Source organism: Equus quagga, chromosome 15, assembly GCF_021613505.1.
Source record: "Equus quagga isolate Etosha38 chromosome 15, UCLA_HA_Equagga_1.0, whole genome shotgun sequence".
Lineage (NCBI taxonomy): Eukaryota > Metazoa > Chordata > Mammalia > Perissodactyla > Equidae > Equus > Equus quagga.
Window position 1 is genome coordinate 27,633,261 of NC_060281.1, and position 21,475 is coordinate 27,654,735.

The following is a 21,475-nucleotide window of genomic DNA, read 5'->3' on the forward strand; positions in this document are numbered from 1 at the left end:
CCTTTAAAAATGTGCTTGTATGCCGATTATACCTTAAAAAGCTGTTAAAAATTAAATAAATGGTTGATAGAGAACCGGATAAACAAATAGTGCCAGTTAATACTATATTGGTTTGCTTTCAGTCTCAAATTGGGAGTGGAGTGGACATAACTGTATAATGGGAGAATCAGACTGACGTTCTCCCAAGGCTGGTTCCATCTTGGCATCAGTAACGGGTCTAGACATTGTCTTCTGATGATGTAATATGAAAACACAACAGTTAAACTGTAGCCTAGCCAAAATGTTGAAATGAGTCTCTCACACCTTTAGATATAACTTTTAATTTACAGTAAATGCAGGGTGCAAGATAAACACTGGCACAAGGAAGTAGACAGACAAATCAGAAAGTGGAACATTCTGCAGGACAGCTGGCCTGGTCCCTCTCAAAGTAAATGTCATGACAACAGGATTAGGAGACACTAAGGGCCACATCCACCAGATCAATGAGCAGTCCTGCACCAGTATTGGTTTCAACAAATCTGCTATAAAGGACATTTTAGGGAGATATTTGAATATTAGGGAGAAATCTCGATATTAAATAAAATGAAAGTTTATGAGTGCAAAGGAAGAGATTGTTGACTGAAAAAAGATTACAAAATAATATGAAGCATATCATTTTATTTGAGTTAAAAAGTATGCGTATGGAAAAAGATCCTGAAAGTTATTCACTAAAATGTTAAAAGTGGTAATTTCTGGGTAACAGGAGGATGATATTTTCTTATTTTTGCCTACTTGGATTTCCTAACTTTATGCCTTGTACACACATGATTTTATAGTAATAAAGCGTTATTTCTAAAAAGAATGTTAGGATCACGTGAGACAATAGATAATAGAAAGCAAGCATTTGGACTACGCCACGCACACCTGTGGCTACCCCACAGCGTCTAGCACTGCGATAATAACTAACATTTCCTGTGGGTCACAAGGTGCCCGGCCCACCTCTCATTGCCTTGCCGTATTCACTCACAGGCTTTCAGACCTTCTGGATGGTGACTCACAATAAGAAATGCATTTCCAGAACAATGCAGCACACTCGTACATACACAATTTCATACTGTTCACAACAGAAACAAAAGCTTTCAGAAAACAATTACCTCTCCTGCATGTGTGCAATGCATTCTGATATCTTCTGTTAGATTGTTTTCTGATTCTATTTCATTTCTTAAGAAACTCTGGTTAACCCATTAAATTGATTTATGAGCCACTAATGGGTCTTGACCTGCAGTTTGAAAAATCCTTTAACTCATTTAATATGCATACACACAGACACATACAAACTCCTATGTAGTAGGAACTATTGTTGTACCCATTTTTCAGAAGAGGAAATTCTGGCACGGAGAGGGTGAGTAACTTGCCTAAGCACACACAGCTAAAGTTGATGTGGGAGAACCAGGATTCCAACCCAGGGAGCCAGCTCCAAAGCCTGTCCTCTCTCATCCCACTAGCCACACCCACTACTCACTTCCGCGAGTATCCGCTGATATGTGTCTCTGATTCTCCAAAGGAGTGATGCAAGAGTATTTGAACAGAGCTCTCTGTTAAGGTTATTGGAGTTTTCAAGTTTACAGCAGATTTAGGGAGCGGAAGTCATATTTTCTGACTCTTGTAATTCACAATTAACAGCAGTTCTGTGTAAAGAGCATAGACTTAAAAGTCAGATAATTCTGGGTTCAAATATTGACTCCATACCAGGGACAGATCCAGATTTTGTGGATCTAAGCTAATACAATTTTGAAAACTTAGGAGAAAAATAACGCTTATGGATACAGAATCAGGTGCAGCTCCTTGAAAGGGGCTCATGGAAGAGGGGCCCTGTGGCTTCAGCTTCAGTAGCTTCCTGCTTAATTGGCCTCAGTCTGCTCTTCATTAGTCCTTTATTTCTGACGCTCAGTTTGGTTTGGTTTGGTTTGGTTTGGTGAGGAAGATTGGCCCTGGGCTAGCATCTGTTGCCAATCTTCCTCTTCTTGCTTGAGGAAGATGGTCCCTGAGCTAACATCTGTGCCAGTCTTTCCCTATTTTTTGCATGTGGGATGCTGCCACAGCATGGCTTGATGAGTGGTGTGTAAGTCCCTGCCTGAGATCTGACCCCACGAACCCCTGGCCCTGAGCTAACATCCATGCCCATCTTCCTCTACTTTATATGTGGGACGCCCCCTCAGCATGGCCTGATGAGCAGTGCCATGTCCGCGCCCAGGATCCAAACCAGCGAAACCCTGGGCCGCTGAAGTGGAGCGTGCGAACCTAACCACTCGGCCACAGGGCCAGCCCCTAACACTCAGTTTTTTAATCTCTGAAATAGGAGTAACAATTCCTCTTTCTCATGGATGCCAGAAGAGCAATTGAAAGAACCTAGCTGAAGGACCTAGTGCAATGTTCTTTGACTAGATTCTCAATAAGTGATTGTTAATAATAACGATGATAATGCTTAAAAAATAGAATACTTCAATGAGAAGTCCATTTTTAAGCAGGGTTTTGAAATAAAAACATGATATGGAGAAAAATTATTTTGTCAGTTTGTTTAAACCTCAGCTCTGCCACTCAGCTCTCCCTGGAGCCCAATTATTCTGGTTTCTCCAAAGCTCTCTCTCCAAGGAGATATCTAAGTGAGGGCAAGAAAGCAGAGCTTCCAAAAACCAAGGCAGATAGAGAGAGTATCACGGGAGAAAGTTGTCTGCGGGGACTCCTGAAGGCCAGATTTCTGCTCTATGGCTGTCAAGAAGAAGAGAGATTTCAACTTTTTTTTTTTTTTGAGGAAGATTAGCCCTGAGCTAACTACTGCCAATCCTACTCTTTTTGCTGAGGAAGCCTGGCCCTGAGCTAACATCCATGCTCATCTTCCTCCACTTTATATGTGGGACGCCTGCCACAGCTTGGTGTGCCAAGTGGTACCATGTCCGCACCTGGGATCCAAACCAGCAAACCCCGGGCTGCCGAAGTGGAGGGTGTGCACTTAACTGCTGTGCCACCCGGCCAGTGCCAAGATTTCACCATTTTAAGTCTTTCTCAATCAGCCAAAGGAAGGCAGATGTCAAGGTGCGTCTGAAGGAGGCGTTGAGGGTGTTGAGGGAGAAGGCAGCCAGACTCTATCCTGGGAGTGTCAAGTTTTAGTCACCTGCAGGCAAACTCTTAGTGCGTGTTGTTCTGCTGTGTCCGGAGGGATTATCAAAAAGCAAGAGGCCTCTGGAGTCGGCCTCCTGCCCCCGGAGAACCAGCAGTATTTGCAGAAAAGCATGAGGTCACTGGCCTTCCACTTGCATCTGACATTTGCCTCCCAGGGTTTGAGATTCTAAAAAAAGGAGGTATGTTAATAATGCAGATTCAAAGAAAATGTGATGAGAGTGTTTCTCAAACATGTGGCTTCTCTCGGTTGTCTGCAGGCTTTTTGTTTGGGGTGACCGTGTTGCTCCATTTAGGTAATAAATAATAAATGGGGATATGTGGGAAGAGAAAGGTCAAAAAATGGTAGGAGGCAATTAGATTAATTAGGTAACTAAGGGGAGATATGTGGGTGATTATTAACTTTCTTGCTAGCTACGTTTAGGCACAAATACATGTTTTATTTTTCTTAATATTTACAAATGGCTCATATTCTTTGCTACTCAACAGTCACAAAATCTTCACATTTTCCCCCAGAAATTCCTCTGTGTAATGCTGAAGATGAAACAACACTTGTTTTTCTCCTCTCTGGCAAAATGATTTTTTTCTGTCTGCTACGCCTATTTATCTACTAAGGACATCAGGCAGTTCTGGTTCATCTGCTGTCTTCACACCCACATTTCCTAGATTCTCAGTATCCACAGCACTGTGCCAGGAGGCTACTTTGGAATATTGACTGGTGGCTTTTGTCCCCAGGATTTTCTTTTCTCCATTGCCTTTCCCCCCATTCAATGAACCAAATGTTTGTTAACCCAGGGAAGGGTGGACCACGCTGAAAGAAGGAGTCCTCCTGACTTGGAGCCAGGACCCTGTGGGAAATAGAAAGGACCACGTGCAGACAACTCTCAGGGCTGGAAGAGTCCACCCCACCTCCAGGGAGATCAGGGTCCCCAGACTGAGGAGAAGCGGATGGAGAACTCAGAAGCGTGTGCATTCCAGGCCCTGTGCTGTGCCCCCATCACTGGTCCAGGCCTTCTGAGATGGGAGTTAGGAGCGGGGAGGAGAAGAATGCCCTGATAACGGTTTTGGTGTCTTCAGTGGTTGTTCTGTAAAATCTCATAGGAAGAGGCCGTGTGGCCACTGTCAGGTCCCCCTCAGGGACTGCTGCTTCAATCATTTCCAGTGACCACTTTGGATGAAATCTGGAAAAACATAAGGAAAATATTAAACTGTGTAAGGAGAATGAAAGAGAGCGTCCAGATCCCTTTAAACTAGCATTGCTGGGCACTGCGAACTCTCAGCACATTTCAGCCAGGCCAGCATAAGAGATCATGTTCAGGAGCAGAAAGCCACCCCCTCCTGTGTCTTCCCACCATAGGAGTCCCTGGACATTAGATACAACTCAGGGGAAAAGCTGGGGGTGTAGAATGACTCCAACACATCTAATTGCAATCTGTGATAATTGCTCCACAGGCAAAGTACGGGAAGCCATGTGGACTGGTCCAGGGGGACAGGGAAGGGCACCCTGGGCTGAGACCTGAAGGGTGAGTTAAAGATAACTAGGTGTTTGTGAAGGTAGCAAGAAAATAAAGTCCCTGGGCTGGCAATTACCTGGTGAGCCACCCAGAACTAATTACAAATACTGTCAAGAGGAAATCAGCAAGGAAACAAGGAGCAGGGACTGGTCAACAGTGGCAAATGCTGCCGAGAGGCCAAAGCAAATAAGGAGCACTGGATTAAAGAAGATGGAAGACATTGGTGTTCTCTTTGTCAAGAATAGTTTCAGCAGATTGTAGGAAGAAAGCAAAATGGTAGGAGGCTGAGACGTAGGGAAGGTGTAGCAATAAAGATGGTAAACAGAGACAACTCTTTCATGAAATTTGGCTGTGAAGGGAATGGTGGCGGTGGGAGCCGCACATGGGGTCAAAGGCAGAGACTTTAAATTGGGGAGCCTTTGAATATGTATAAACATTGCTGGCAAGCAGCAAGTAGAGAGAGCCGGTAAAAGAGAGAGGATGGAGAGGGTGGACTCAGGAGCAAAGGAGCCCTGAGGAACTAGGAAGTGACACAAGCCAAAGCCCAGGCAGGAAATTGGCCTCAAGAGGAAAAAAGTCTGAGAGTGAAGATGTCTGCAGATTTGGCGGCAGAAGGTGAGGGAGCCCTCTGTGAAGTGGGGCTGGTAGGATCTGCTAATGGCGGTGGGAAGGATTAGTAAAATCAAAGAATTGAAGAAGGTCGAAAAGAGCTGAAATACCTAGTAGAGTGGGTACAAATTCCAGACGTGCAAGAAAAACCTTATTTTTCTGTACCTTTATTTCTATTTTGAGCTCTCATTCCTCTAGGGGGCAGATGCTTCATCTCAGTGAGTTCAAGAAGCGATAACAGAGAGGCTGTAAGATTCAGGGGTCTGGAGCTCAGAGAAGGGAAATGGGCTGACAACATCAAATTTTGGGGTCAGCAGAACACAGTTTGTCTCTGGAGTCCCAGGAGTCACTGACGCGGCTCAGGGAGAGAGGAGGACAAAGAGCCAGACTCGGAAAACTCCAACATTTAAAGGCTGAGTAGAGAAAGGAGAATCAGCAAAGGAGATTCAGAGGGAAGAAAGAAAAGCAGGAGAGCATCAGGTTACAGAACTGAGGGAAGTGAATATTTTAAGTAAGTGAGATAAGAGGTCAATTAGGATTAGTATTATAAAATAGCCGTGAGTGTCAGGTCTTCTTTCTTTGGGTTGGGGCACAAAAAAACCAGTGAGAAGATATAATCATAATACCTACTCTTTATTTTTATTTATTTATTTTTTTAAAGACTTAATTTTTCCTTTTCCTCCCAAAGCCCCCTGGTAAATAGTTGTGCATTTTTAGTTGTGGGTCCTTCTGGTTGTGCTATGTGGGACGCTGCCCCAGCATGGCTTGATGAGCGGGGGCCATGTCAGTGCCTGGGATCCGAACCAGCGAAACCCTGGGCCGCCGAAGCGGAGTGCCTGAACTTAACCACTCAGCCACCAGGCCAGCCCCATACCTACTATTTATTGAGTACACAGTGCCTAATCATATCATTCAGCCAACTAATCAATTCTCAGTATATTAACTGAGGATACACCATGGGCTAAACTCTGTGCTGAGGACAATGTTCCCTCTCATTGTGCTCATCAGGGCTTCCCAACCTTTCTCACTGTCACACATAAAAAACGATAACATTTGTACATCCCCTGAAGTAAATGGATGATGAGGCTCTTTAAGGCTGCCTGGCACCTCTGGCTACACCGAGGGCTGGGAGATCCATATTTCATCACCCCCTGCCTCTGACCCGAGTTCTTTCTATTCCTATAGTGACAATGACTGCAGAGGAGTTTTATTGTTATGAGGGCTGAGCTGGGGACCACCCAGGGTAAGAGCTGCTAGTAGTCAACAGGGGGTTAGTCAGAGCCTTGGAGAATGGGGCAGGTTTCAAAAGGTTTAAAAAAAAAAATGCTAGGGGCCAGCCCGTGACCTAGTGGTTAAGTTAAGCATGCTCTGCTTCACCGGTGCTGGCCCAGTTCCCAGATGTGGACCTACACCACTTGTTGGCAATCATGCTGTGGCAGTGACCCACATACAAAATAGAGGAAGATTGGCACAGATGTTAGCTCAGGGCGAATCTTCCTCAGCAAAAAAAAAAAAAAGAAAGAAAGAAAGAAAGAAAGAAAGAAATAAGAAAAGCTACATTAGATTGTTCAGCTTTCACTAATGAGGAGGGGTGGGGAGAAAGAGGAAAAGAGAGGGGGGGAGAAAAGTTTATTCTAAAAATTAGGGAGGGGAAAACTTATTCTAAAAATTAGGAAGATTGGGGCTGGCCCCGTGGCCGAGTGATTAAGTTCGCGCGCTCCGCTGCAGGCGGCCCAGTGTTTCGTTGGTTCGAATCCTGGGCGCAGACATGGCACTGCTCATCGAGCCACGCTGAGGCAGTGTCCCACATGCCACAACTAGAAGGACCCACATCGAAGAATATACAACTATGTACTGGAGGGCTTTGGGGAGAAAAAGGAAAAAGATAAAATCTTAAAAAAAAAAATTAGGAAGATTAAGCTTTGAGGTTCTTGAAGCAGTCTGAGATTCAACCTTAAGATTTAGGAGGTGAAAACACTTGTGAATTTCTGTTTGGCACAAGTGTGTCCACAGGTGCTGGTGCCTGCTCTGACTGTGCACAGTGCACAAGCAGCAGCACCCTGAGAGAATTTTGTTCCCCACGATAGAGTGCAACCGAAACAGGACTTCAGGGGTCAAATCCGATTGTCAATGGAATAATAGAGTTCACTCTTAAAAAATTCATTTTGGTATATCCATCACTGGAAAATTATACAGCCCTTAAAAAACCAATGAGGCAATTCTATTTGTCCTGATATGGAAGGATTTCCAAGATTTATTTCTCAGTGAAAAGTACAAAGTACAAAACAGTGCATTTGGAGTACTGTTTTCAGAATAGGTTATATATGGATATGTTTGCATGTGCAAAGAACATGGAAGGAGACACAAGATACTGATGACGAAGGTGGCCCATGGGGAGGGGAGCTCGGTGATCAGGGATCAAGGCGGGGTGTTTTCATCGTATACTCTTTTGAATTTTGTACTAAGGATTACTTATTTAATAAATAAATACATGTAAATACATAAAAGATGCCTTTGGTGAATCATTTTACAAGGTTCATTTGTAATACGAACAGCCACTCCCTATTTTGCTTTGGAAATGTTGACATTTGTGTACTGGGTGTTCTTAAAGCATGAAATACCAGAGTCCAAACCACACCCTGAGTGTTCTACATTTGAGGTCACTGACAAGACCAGCCATGCAAGTGTGACTTTCCAAAAGGCCAAACATTGTCAAGAGAGGCAGAACGAGTGGCAGGGGGCTTGATGCATTCCCAGCATCTGAGAACATCAGACAGAGAGGACGGTGGAGAGAGTTGGTACCATCTTCTTTCTTTTTATTTTTTTTGAGGAAGATTAGCCCTGAGCTAACATCTGCTGCCAAGCCTCCTCTTTTTTTTTTTTTTTTTTTTTGCTGAGGAAGACTGGCCCTGAGCTCACATCCGTGCCCATCTCCCTCTAGTTTATATGGGGGATGCCTACCACAGCATGGCTTGCTGCACAGTGCCATGTCCACACCCAGGATCTGAACCGGTGAACCCCGGGCCGCCGAAGCAGAACGTGCGCACTTAACTGCTGAGCCACCAGGTCAGCCCCTCCTTTGTTTATAAATGAGGAAACCAAGGCCTAAAGGAGGAGTCTTGCTAATAGAGAGATCATGCCATTTTGTGTAAATAATGGAGAAAAATAAGTCTCTATATTCCTATTTGCAGAAAGAACTCCAGAAATACATAAAACACTATTATGAATGGCTAACATGTGGAGAGGGAAGGTGAGAAATGGGAGGACGGGAGACAGAGGTACGAAGGAGATTTTCACTTGGAACCTTTTATAATCCTTGATCTATATTTGAACAATACAAACCTATTTAAACACTTTTAGAGATGGACCATGACATCAACATGACTTACAATTCAGCTTTTAAGGAAGACAGCGTGAGGCTGCAGTCTCAGAGATAAATGAAGAATCTTGTGTTCAAAGCACAGGTCAGCGCATTTGAAACACTGCCGCTTCAAATGCCAATGACTGCCTGAATTATTTTACCAAATCGAGATTTGTTTGAGATAACATGGGCCATGAGCGGGGCTTAGATCTCATTTTAGACCATAGGCAGACTTGTCAAAGTCATGCAGTAGCAGCCCCTTGCTAGTCTGTGGATTCAGTTGCATGGAGAGAGGAGAGTGGACAGGAAGTCAGGAAACCTGGTTCTAGCTGAGCTTTGCAATTTAATTCACCTGTGACTTTGGGCCACTTATTCCACTCCTTAGGCGAGTTTTCACACCTGTAAAATGGAAGGCTTAGATGAAGAGATCTCCAGGTTCCCTTTCGGCTCTGATATTATTGGATTCTGAAACAGTCGTTAGCAAGTCAGAAGTAAAGGAAAATTCATGAGATCATTTTTCAAAGCCGGGAGATGGTAACGGGCCGTTGGGTCTTCTTTTGCTTCTCTGACTTGAAGCTATATAAGACCTACCAAGTGATCATCTTGTCCCCTTTCTCCTATGACTAAAGAAGAGACACCCTGATGATGACCATCTGGTTTAGAGAAATGTTAATCAGTGCTCCATGAAACATCTCAAATACATTTGGGGAGTCCTGTAATAAACGTTCCTGGTGGAGAGTCGTGATGCTATTAAAGGTCCTGAGAAGTCCTGCAAAAAGGAAACTCATAATTTTACTTAACCCAGCATTTCCAAAACTTATGGATATGGAACGCTTCGGTGTCCTATGACCTCTATTTGGAACAAATGGGATTCCCATGCCTCCGTTTTTATGGAATTTATGAGATCAGCTATCTGTTGGCATCCAGGACAGTTCCGGGGCCTCTGCAAATCTGGGAAGATTTTGCACATTCCTCAGGGAGCCTGAGAGTCTTGTGATTCACGCAGCTCTCCACCCCACCAGTTGAAAGAAAACCTTTCAGCAGCGGGAGCCTCAGAAACTCCCTTGTTTTACAGGAAGTTTCCCATCTAAGCACGATGAGGTCAGTGGATGTCTTCTCCCTCTCACTTCTGGCTTTCAGATTTATTTTTGCTTTGGGGAACTTGTTTTTGTCACTCTTTTTGTTCAGAAATTATAGTTCTCTTTCTCTCCTTGCTCCATAAGGTTTGTATACTCTCTTCCCTCCCAAACAGGTAAATGGGAAAAGTCTATCTATCATTTGGGTACTAGACCTGCCATGTTTCACATCCTTCACTAGTTTTTGAGGTTTTTCCACCCTCAACTCCCAAAGAAACGTTGACTCATCGTGACACACACACACACACAGTCATTTGGAAAAAATTAACTTAAAATCTGTATTTCTTAAGACTTCTCACTTATTTTGGCCCCATCATGAAGCATTCAGTTTAAGTAAAAATCTCTAAGAAGGCAAAATCACATGATCAAAGTTATCATTGGACTATGTGTTGGTATATCTGTAAGTCTGAAACCAAGAAATAACATGAAAAGCTACCTTTGCATTTAGTGCTTTCTTTTAGATTTTTGTTTGTTCTTTTGGCGAGGAAGATTGTCGCTGAGCTAACATCTGTGCCAGTCTTTCTCGATCTTGTATGTGGGATGCTGCCACAGCATGGCTTGATGAGTGGTGTGTAGGTCCGCACCTGAGATCTGTCCCACAAATGCCAGGCCATCGAAGCAGAGTGCACACACTTAACTTCTATGCCACCGGGCTGGCCCCTTTAGTGCTTTCTTTACTATGAGGTTTTCAGGTTTGTAGCCTAAGCATTAGGATAAAAATGACTAGTCAGACAGCTGCTGCAGGCCCAGTTAATTACACTAATGCTTCCTAGAAGGACTGGACCTGCAAATAAATTCTTTCTCCTGGCCAGGCTTGGTTATTGGCATTTACCACACAATATATGCTGTCTGAGCTCAGCATTGTCCCTGTTGCTCTCCTAGGATAGTGGGAAAGAAATGGAGATGAGAAGGCAGCTGGATGGGGGTGGAAGAGGCATCCACTGACGCTCCCATCCACTTTATCCACCCTAGCACAATTCCACGATGGGTTGTCTTAGTTCACTTGGGAAATATTTGCTGAAAACTATTGCTGATATTTAAAGGGAGGGCCATGAGATTAAGTGGGAGGGGGACACTAAAGAGAAAAAAAAAATCGTGGGAGAGAGATTACATAGGAGGATGGAGGGTGTGATATTTAATTTTCTGTGTCAACTTGGCTAGGCTATGGTCCCCAGTTTGGTCAAACACTACTCTAGATGTTGCTTGGAAGGTATGTTTTAGATACTATTAACATTTATAATCACTTTAAGTTAAGCAGATGACCCTCCATAATGTGGGTGGGCCTCACCCAATCAGTTGAAGGCATTAAGAACAAAGGCTGAGGTGTCCCAAGGAAGAAGGAATTCTACCTCAAGATGACAATGTAGAAATCCTGAATTTCCAGCCTGCTGGGTTACCCTGTGGGTTTCAGACTCAAGACTGCAACATTAACTCTTGCCTGTGTTTTCAGCCTGCCAGCCTACCCTACAGATTTAGGACTTGCCAGGCCTCACAATCACGTGAGCCAGTTCCTTAAAACAAATCTGTCTCTCTCTCTCTCTAGCCTATTGCTTCTGTTTCTCTGGGAACCCTGAGTAATACAGAGGGCTCCAGAAAGGATGACCCTAGAGAAAAAAATGGAGCTGACAGACTGTGGGTTTGGCCACAATCCGAGAAAAGTTTTCCAGTCTTGGCAGAAAGCTTGCGGAAAAATCAGCGACAGATATTTTAAAACAAAACCAGCAAAGGGAAACCCTTAGGCCATCGTTAACTCCAGGGAAAACGAAAAATAGTACAAGAAGATAGGGTAATTATTCTGCCCTGCTTGGCTTAGTTGTAAACACTAAATATTAATTTAAGAAGAATGGCAGACGTATAGAAGAAGTTATGTGGAAGTTGTGGTGTAAGTGAGTTAAAATCTCATCTTCAGTGAGGAAATTAAAAAATACCTGAAACTGAAAATTTACACAATACCATGTTATTTAGCATCAAGGAGGTAAACAGCAGAAGAAACAACTAAAAGCGTTGAAAGCAGCTGCTTCTGCCGAGTGAGTCCAGTGGGAGTGGGTGGGGCAGGCAATTGTTTATCGTCCTACGTCTTGTAGAGCGTTTGGTTTCTTTCAAGTCCATATGTGTATTACTCTGATAAAAATAAAAACTGAATTAAAAGTTATGTGAGTCCAATGGGGAAAGTTGGGAAAGTACAGAAAAGTATAAAGAAGAAAATAATAACCACTCACAATTCTTCCACTCTGAGAAAGCAACTATGCACATTTCAGAGGAAGAGGATTATTAAATAAATTTGCTGAGATTAAATTGTTAGAGCTTGAGGATTTCAAAATATTACAACTTAAGGTATAAACGAACAAATAATAACAGGATAATTAACTGCATGTGTAATATTGTGGGTATAATTATATTCAGTATAATCATATACAATATGAGCCCATATGTGTTTATATGTGTATTAGAAAGTAGTCTGGAGGGATACTCACCCAAATGTTACTTGGTGGTGACCAGGGCCAGGACTAGGGTGGGCAAGCGAGGTGCCTCGGATACACAACATAAGGACGAGCTTACTCTCACGGTCACGCAAGCGCCGGGGCCGCATCTGAGCTTGCACGCCTCCTTCAGTGCTGTGTCCTAGGTGCTTCACTTGCCTCACCCGCGTCTGGCCCTGGTAGGGACCTAGGGCTGCCGGATCATGGGCTCTTTCTCCTTCTGATTTTTCCCTTAGATCCATGTTCAAGTTCCTGGCTACTCCAAGTGTGGTACATGGACCAGCGGCATTAGCATCACCTGGGAGCTTGTTTGAAATGCAGAATCTCAGCCCTGCTCAGACTATTTGAATCGGAACCTGTAGTTTAACTGAATCCCAGGGGATTTGTGTGAGTGTTACAGTTTGAGAAACACTGGGCTAGCAGACACCAAGCACAGTTCCTATCCTCTTATGGTAGGAATTTTCAGAGGCAACTGATGTCATTGCCCCCAATGGGTGGCGCACACACTACGGGGTAACATACCTGTCCTTTAGAGGACTGTGGGCGCTGCTGAGAGGCTGGGTGTCAACGGGTGAAGTAATCGCAGGTCAGCCTGATGGAGGAGAAGCAAATGATTCCCTTGGGACAAAGAACAATTTGGAGCAACGTTTAAAAAGAAAGGATGGGGCAGCCCAGTGGCACAGCAGTTAAGTGCATATGTTCTGCTTTGGCAGCCCGGGGTTTGCCGGTTCAGATTCCGGGTGTGGACATGGCACTGATTGGCAAGCCATGCTGTGGCAGGTGTCCCACGTATAAAGTAGAGAAAGATGGGCATGGATGTTAGCTCAGGGCCAGTCTCCCTCAGCAAAAAGAGGATTGGCAGCAGTTAGCTCAGGGCTAGTCTTCCTCAAAAAAAAAAAAAAAAAGGGAAGGCTAGTGGCTCTGAAACTGGGGAAAAGAGCAAGACAAAAAAGTATTCACACCAAGTAACTCAAGTCCCATGGGGATAAAGAATAACAGTGTATACGGTTGTTTTTTCTAAAAGTTTTTAGAGAAATTTGTTATAAAACTGAGAAGCTTGGATTAGGTGATTTATATAGTAATTATAATTTTATGAGGGCAGAGATAATATATGATAGAAAATATAAAGGGATTGACTCTGTTCAGTGTTCCCATTAACCAGAAGTCAATTAACAAGGGTCCTGCTATATGTCAGTTCTCCATTTAGGTTAGTAAATTAGACTAAGAACAGCAAAGTAATATAATTACCATGGCAGACATTATTAGCTAGATAACCCCAAACCCCTTTCTTCCTTGCCTGCCCCCATTACAGAGCATAAAAAAGCTGAATACTGCTTTCCCAAGGAGGGTGGCCATGTGATACAATTCTGGCCAATGAGACCTCAGTGGAAGTCTCTAGAAACTCTAGCAAGCAGCCCCCATTCTTGCTGGAGTGGATTCAGAGCGATCTTTTCAGGGCCTGGAGCAGGATAAGGTAAGCAAGACACTCAACTAGGTACAAAATTTATGCGGGTGGCAAAAACTCAGCAATCAAGATATCTTAAGAAATAAAAATCAATGTAAAAAAATCCATGATGAACAAAATAGCAACATTTAAAATAAAGGCAGGATCCAATAACACCAGTATTAGAGTGAGGCAAATGAGTCCAAGTCCAGGGACAGATCACCCTACTTTCCAGCTCACAGTCTGGAGTGGGTAAGTGACTGGTGGCACTGTGGTTTTGTGCCCACTCCCTAGGCGCAAGGAAGTCTAGGAGGCAGGATGTCTGGAATTGCCAGTTTTGATAGTGAGAAGTGGGAAAGACACGAAAGGGATTAGGGTCAAAACGAACGACAAATATGCGCCACACTTTCTGGAGTCAGGGTAAAATGCCATCTCTTGGATCCATGAAGGGAGAGCAGCATATTCTGGCTGGGCTATTTTGAGGAAAATTTTAGTATTTATTAGAGTTAGGGTACAGATAAATTAACATAGGACTATAGAGAGCAGAGAATGAAATCTCTCTTCTGAAACTGGGAAAGCTCCAAAAAAAGGATAAGATTTGATCTGGGCTTTAGACAAAGGAAAGGGGAAAGCAGAAAGAACACTGAATCTGCAGGCAGAAAATGGAGTTCTCAGCTTCCCTGCTCGACTTAACAGCTGTGAGAATTCGGGCAAGTCACTTTGCTTCTCCTGAGAGAGCTTTAGTTACTATATCCGTAAAATCTCCTCCTATGTGACCTGCCAAAGAGTTGGGAGGATCAACAGAGATTAAATGAGTGAATGCGGTTTATGAACTGAGAAGCACTATTCAAACATCTACCACTGTCATTAAGTGGTTAAGGATGGGAAGGACTTTGACACAAAAGGCTTTGGGCAGAAGGGCCTCTAGGCAGAGAGAATGAAAGGTGAGGTGGTTTTCTCGTGAGGCTAGACAAAAGGAAACTGGGCTTTGAAGTCTAGAAAGATGAAAGAAGTCAAGGAAGGCCTATCTTTTTAAAATCATTAAGGAAACAAAGCCTGGGACCCCAAGCTTGAAGGATCAAACCAAGCTCTATGGTCTTACGAGCAGTTACACAAGAGAGTGAGGCACCGTAATACCACAAAACACCTTAATGATGGCTTGCACACATGCTGTTTTCGCTCCCTGGATGGCCCCTTTAAAGCAGGCAGGGGCTGCGTGCGTCTCACTCATCTTTGTTTCCAGGAGACTGACACTTTCATTTTCAAGAAATGAGTGAGTGTCCAAAGGCTTAGGACCTCTTTACCCCAAGGGGTAGTACAGGCTAAGCGGTTGGGTAGCCTTAGACAGTAGGTTCCTCTATGCACACTGGGACGCCCTTCCGGTAGCCGACATCCAAACCTACGAGGTCTCGCCAGATGCCAAGGTGAAGCGTGTTAATCCTTACTGTAAGGAATAGTAGGTGGGGCCAACGGCTCCTGCAGACCTCTTGCAACGATGGTCGAAAATCAAGGGAAGGTGGGGGGTGACGAATATACAGATGATAAAATTTCGTAGAACTACAGATGCGCGCGAGCACGCAAACACGCACAAATGCGTGCATGCGAACCTGGTTAATCTGAGCAAGGTCCGTAATCCAGTTAATTGTATTGGGTTAGTTAATTGTATCGTGCCAGGGTCAATTTCCTGGTTTTGACGATGTAGTGTAGTTACGTAAGATGTTGAAGGAAGCTGGGTGGGTGATGGGGATACAGGACTTCTTTACACTAACTGCAACTTTTTGTGAATCTATAATTATTCCAAAATAAAAAGTGAAATAAAACAAGACCAAAGGAAACCTCTGCCGAACCCAACCCAGCCCACCCGCAGGCCGCCGCACACCTGACATCTCTCCCCTCAGCCGGGCGTGTCCTGCTCGGGTAGCGCGGGGCGGGGCGGGGGCGTGGCGGGACTGCGCACGCGCAGTCCTGAAATCCCTGCCGCGTCGCCGGGAAGTCACGTTTGCGCAGTCTCGGCCTGCGGCCGCCGCGCCAGCCCGTGTCTGCGGCGGGGGACCCGGCTCCCTTGGCCCCTCCGCGCTGCCGTCTTTTCCGGCAGTTGGGGCGCTTCCTGTTGTCCTCGCCCGCAACGGCCCCTCGGCCGCTACTTCAGAGCCCCTGACGCGTCCCCTCCGGTCCTCTGTTCGGCTAGCTGCTGCCGCTGGGGCTTGGCCCGTGCGCACGTCCAGACGGCCGGCCGGCGGCGTAGGAGGCTGCCCGCCGCCCTCAGCGCCGCCTCCCCGGGGCTCTGGTGAGTGTCCTGCTGCCGCTGTCCTCAGTCGGTCGCAGGCTTTTTCCTTCATCACCTCTTTCCCCACCCCTTTTTGGGGCTCTGCCCTCCCGCCGCGCCCTCCTTCCAGACCTGTGCTCCCGGCCCCTGGCCGCTCCCCTCCCCTCCTGACAGTCCCCCTCCTCCCGCTCCCGGAGGCTCCTTGTGGGTCCCCTCCGCACTCCCCATCCCAGGCTCCCCACCCCGTCGTTTCTCTTCCTTCGCGTGCAGCCGGGGCGGGGAGCCAGGCGCTCTCCTCCTTTACGTGTCGCCCGCTTTGTCTGCTCGCTGCCACCGCGCCGTCCCCGCCGGGATCTCGGTCGTGACCAGTTTCCACCACCTCCTCTTTTTCCTGGGGTCTGAGAACCTGAGGGCTGTTGTGTGAGGCAGAGGTGTGGAAAGCCCGCCTTGAGGTGGGGTAATTTAGCGTCTGCCCCCTTCCCCATGGTTCGTCTTAGGGTGCGGGGCTTCATGTCCCAGGAGAGTTTAGTGAACTCTTCTTGTAAGAAGAGAGTGGGAGAGGAAAGTCGAGGAGGACTTGGAGGAGAAGCCGTGTCAGGAAGTGTGCAGGACGGCTGGTGGAGAGGACAGGTCTCCCAGCCGCGCCTGGAATTGACTAAAAGACGCCCGGGGCCACTGGTTCTTTTTGAAACGTACCGAGGAAGGTTGGAGTGCGGTAGGCTCTGTGCTTCTTCTCCCTTTCAGCTCACCTCTGCTCCGAATTAGAACTCACCAAGCGGTAGAGGTGGTTTCCCCCAAACGTAAAACTACCACCGCCACCGTAAGAGGCTCCACTGTCCACCCCAAACCTTGGACATCATCTTCCTCCTGAGGAGGTGGGAGCTCTGCAGAGGAAAGCGTTCCGTGTCCCGACCCTGCGCGCATACGTATTCTCCCCTCCTAGTCAGGGGCATAATAAAGGAGAGATTTCCTAGTAAATCTTTTATAAGGTGCTTCCTAAGTGCATAGCGTTGCGCAGAAGATGGGGGAAGGATATTACAAAGTAGCATCAGACAGGGTGCGTGCTTTCCAGTGGCTTACAGTGCAGTAGGAAAAGTTAAATATGTGACTCTTAAGGAATAATCTTAGTGCGAGTATTGAATTGGAGTCAACGTTGTCCAAAAAAAAAGATGTTGAACTGTCAGTCACAAAGAAAGAAATGAAGAATTGGTGAGAGAAGGGGTATTTGTGGAGCTAACAGAGTACCATCGTGAATTCAGTCGAGGCTTAACTGTCTAGATTGAATAAAACAGCGGTTTTCATTTGATCTCCTTTTATGTTTGCAGTACCTACCTCTGACTTATGAGGATCATGTTCTTTTGTTACATTTTTTAAACTTTTAAGAATTTCTCACCTACCTATTGTTCCCTAATTCTGCAGAGTTGGAGAGTGGAATAGGGCAAGGGCCTCCCGTGGCCTGTAGGTCAGGGCATGAAGGCTTGAATTATCAAAAGCAGGAGGGAAAGCCTTGTCTTATTGAAAGCACTTGGTTGACCCAGTAAACCTATAAATTACTGTAGGGCAATAGTAATTCTCTCTTTTGATGACAGGTTATTAGAATTAAGCTAACCCTTTATGAGTGGGGAAAGAGGAGGAGGGGGTTTTGAAGAAAGGTCAAAGGGGAAGACAGTGCAACCTTTGCCCTTACATTAGAGACTGTATGTGAAGGTTGAAAACCATTCTGCTAGAAAGTTTGTTGGCCGAGTATATGAAGATCTTTGAGTGCACTTACTCTCCTGTTGATCTTTTAAAAAGTTCACAGTCATCCCGGTGACTCAAATGGGGCAAAACTTTTCCCCCTAAGTTTTTATATACCTATCAATGTTAATGTAATTTTGTTGTTTAGCTTTGTTGACAAATAAAAAATCATTAACTTGCTCAACTTAGAGTTATTAACCACCTATTATGTGGAAGGCACTGTTTGTCTTAGGCTTAAACACTCTGGTTGTTGTATTTTTATGTTGAAATAATTTCAGTTGTTCAACCGTAGCTACATATATGTATAAAGGGTCTCCAGAAATTTTCAGACAAGGGAGGAGTACAAAGTGCTTGCTTGCTTCAGACTTGTTTTTAAATCTGGTTTTAAAATTTCTTCACCAAACTTAGAGTACATGTGGTTTTCATTGTGGGTGGAGGGGGTACAGGCTGACAAATAAGGAACCACACCCAAGCTTCAAAAACCAAACAGAGATTTAAAAAAAATTCTTCTACTGATATCCTAAAAACATTTGAGTTTGCTTTGGTATTAGTAGAAACTTCCCCATAAAAAATAACATTTTGTAGTTATGTAGAGCTGAGTACAATGTCTTGAATTTGTGGTTACTGATCATTTTGGGACATCATGAAACAAAATGTTTGACTCTGAAGTAGAGCCTTGATTTTGAATCTCTGCTCTGAAAGGATTATTCTTTATGTAATTTTCCCTTGAGTATCTTTTTTATAAAATTGCTTAATGTTGTCTTTTTTCTTAGTAATAACAAGTTTGCACATTCCTTAAAAGCTTTAGTTTAATCTACAAAACAATTAAAAAAGCTGGTAAGTGTTAAGGAGAGGACTTTAAGAAAACTTTTCATAAAATGCACTATCTTTGAAAATCGCCCTTGGCCCCTACTGATTTTTATTTTATCCGGATGAAACGACAGACAGTGGGAGGTCATGTGGGAGGAAGGCACAATAAGGACAAAGTGTATTGAGCATTATTGCCAGTGCTGGAGCAGGTTAAGGTTGGTGAACAATCTGGCCAAGTGTGACAATATAGATTGACAAAAATACCTGGGGGATTGGGGCTGGCCTGGTGGCGTAGTGGTTAAGTTTGCATGTTCCGCTTCAGCGGCCTGGGGTTCGCTGGTTTGGATCCTGGGCCCAGACCTACACACTGCTCATCAAGCCATGCTCTGGTGGCATCCCACGTAGAAGAACAAGAATGACCTACGACTAGGATATACGACCATGTACTGGGGCTTTAGGGAGAAAAAAATAAAAGAGGAAGATTGGCAACAGATGTTAGCTCAGGGCCAATCTTCCTCACCAAAAGAGCCCACAAAACCCAAAAAACTACAGCCTGGGGGAAAATGAGATTTAAACTTAGGGAAAAAAACCTTCTATAAGCTATCTAAACCTTGTTGGTATTGGTTTTCTCATGTGTAAAACCAGGAAGTTAGGGTCCCTTGCTTTTAAGGTACCTTCCATCACTAAAATTACGATTCAGGTTTTTTCTTTGTAATATTGTTTCCATCACAGGTCTTTATTTTAACCTATCAATTCAAATAAACAGCAAACGTATATCAAATACCATGAGACATGTCAGAGTACATGTATACCTATAGATGAGGATTTTAGTTACAGATTTTTTTTTTTGAGGAAGATTAGCCCTGAGCTAACTACCGCCAATCCTCCTCTTTTTGCTGAGGAAGCCTGGCCCTGAGCTCACATCTGTGCCCATCTTCCTCTACTTTATATGTGGGACGCCTACCACAGCATGGTGTGCCAAGCGGTGCCGTGTCCACACCCGGGGTCTGAACCGGCGAACGCCGGGAAGCCGAGAATCGGAACATGTTCACTTAACCGCTGCGCCACTGGGCTGGCCCCCATGGTATTTCTTAGTATGTGTCCACAGAATAAAATAAAATAAATATTATTTATTTATTTCCTTATTAACTTGCCTCCTACTTCCTATAAGACAAATGATGCCATAATGAACCTCTTATCTGTAACGCACATCCTTGTATGTGTCCCTTTAAGAGCCTGTGTGACAATTCCTCTAGGTCTGATACCAGGGATGATATTTCTGGGTCACAGGACATTAATATACACTTATTTTCACCAAGTACTCTGTTTGTTTGGCTTTTTTGCGTATTATAGTCATGTGTTGCTTAACAATGAGGATACATTCGGAGAAATGTGTTGTTAGGCGATTTCGTCTTTGTGCGAACATCATAGAGTGTGCTTAAATAAACCTAGATGGTATAGCGTACTACACATCTAGGCTATATGGAACTAATCTTGTGGGACAGCTACTGTATATGTGGTCTGTTGTTGACCGAAATGTCGTTATATGGTGCATGACTGTACTTGTTTGTCCTCCAGAAAACTTGTACCAATTTACATTGCTGCCAGTAGGGTGGGAGAATGCATAATTGGTGTATTCTAGCTCCAAAGCTAATACCTCTTCTTTTCTTTGTTCCTAGCAGCCATGGCAATGACAGGCTCAACACCTTGCTCGTCCATGAGTAATCATACAAAGGAAAGGGTGACAATGACCAAAGTGACACTGGAGAATTTTTATAGCAACCTTATCGCTCAGCATGAAGAGCGAGAAATGAGGTAAAGATTTGACACAGTTTGTTTGAGAAAATTTTGTCATGGTTTTGGCATTTGTGTCTGGTATTATAAAACACATTCACAATATCAATGAAAGGGGACAAGGATGGCACCAGCCATGGTATAGCCTTGTTATAGCCCATCCCATTACAATGGAATGACAGTGTCACTGATTTCCAAAGCCCTTGCTATTAACCCACTTATTTCTACTACTGGTCAATAACACATAATTCCATGGTAGTATAAAAAAATTAATTGGGGATAGATCCTTGGAGTTCATTGTTAAAGCAGCGTGATGTAGTGGAAAGAGCAGGCCTTATGGAGTCAGACCTACGTTTAGAGTTTTTTACTATTAGTAGCTGTATGGGGCTGGAACAAGTGCTTTAGTCTTTCTATGTATCAGTTTTCCCATTTGGAAAATGGGGCTGATACTGCTTGCCTTGCAGGATTGCTGTGGGGATTAGATACTTGTGAGTACTCACCACAGTGTTTCATACGTAGTAATCGCTTAGTGAATAGTGGTAGTAGCAGCTATTATTATTGATCTCATGTACACTATCCATGTAGTAACTCATAATTAAAATATTGTTTCCAACATTTTATTATGAAAATATTCAAAAGTGCAGAAAAGTTGAAATAATTGTATGGTGAATATATACATCATCTAGATTCTATACTTATCATTTGTTGTTTTATCACAAATCCTTCTGTCCATCCCTCTATCCCCTCATTAATTCGTCTTAATTTTTTGCTGTACTTCACAGTATGTTGCAGACATCAGTATGTTTTACTTCTGAATATTTCTGCTTGTATAACAAACTAGAATTCAATATTTATACAGTCTTGTGTTGCTTAACAATGGGGATATGTTCTGAGAAATGCACTGTTAGGAGATTTTGTCATTGTGCAAACATCATAGAGTGCACTTACACAGACCTAGATGGCATAGTCTACTAGACACCTAGGCTACACATTTGTAATGTAATGGGACCACCGTCGTATGTGTGGTCTGTTATTGACCAGAACATCATTATCTGGTGCATATGGTGTATGTTTTTTTAAGGGAGTGTGAAATTTGCATATAATTAAATGTACAGTCTTAAGAGTATTGACAGATGCATATACCTGTATAACTTATTCGATGAGTATT

At 44.1% G+C, this 21,475-nt stretch overlaps 2 protein-coding genes across 3 annotated transcripts in view; one reads left to right on the forward strand and one right to left on the reverse strand.

Annotated features, from left to right (window-relative positions):
• Positions 1 to 3,565: 3,565 nt before the first annotated feature.
• Positions 3,566 to 16,039, reverse strand: LOC124226505 (RNA-binding motif protein, X chromosome-like). Its single transcript, XM_046639847.1, has 2 exons — positions 15,580 to 16,039; positions 3,566 to 4,337 (listed from the first exon to the last, which is right to left on the reverse strand). The coding sequence occupies exons 1-2, from the start codon at positions 16,037 to 16,039 to the stop codon at positions 4,309 to 4,311; spliced, it is 489 nt and encodes a 162-aa protein (XP_046495803.1). The 3' UTR covers positions 3,566 to 4,308.
• STK38 (serine/threonine kinase 38) overlaps positions 15,749 to 21,475 on the forward strand; it is a 38,138-nt gene continuing 32,411 nt past the window's right edge. Inside the window, exons 1-2 of one of the 2 annotated variants that reach the window (XM_046639689.1) lie at positions 15,749 to 15,987; positions 20,193 to 20,328. In XM_046639689.1, the coding sequence (XP_046495645.1) occupies positions 20,198 to 20,328 (131 nt within the window). In that variant the 5' untranslated portion in view covers positions 15,749 to 15,987; positions 20,193 to 20,197. The remainder of the gene's footprint in view (positions 15,988 to 20,192; positions 20,329 to 21,475) is intronic. The other variant, XM_046639688.1, reaches the window with a different exon arrangement.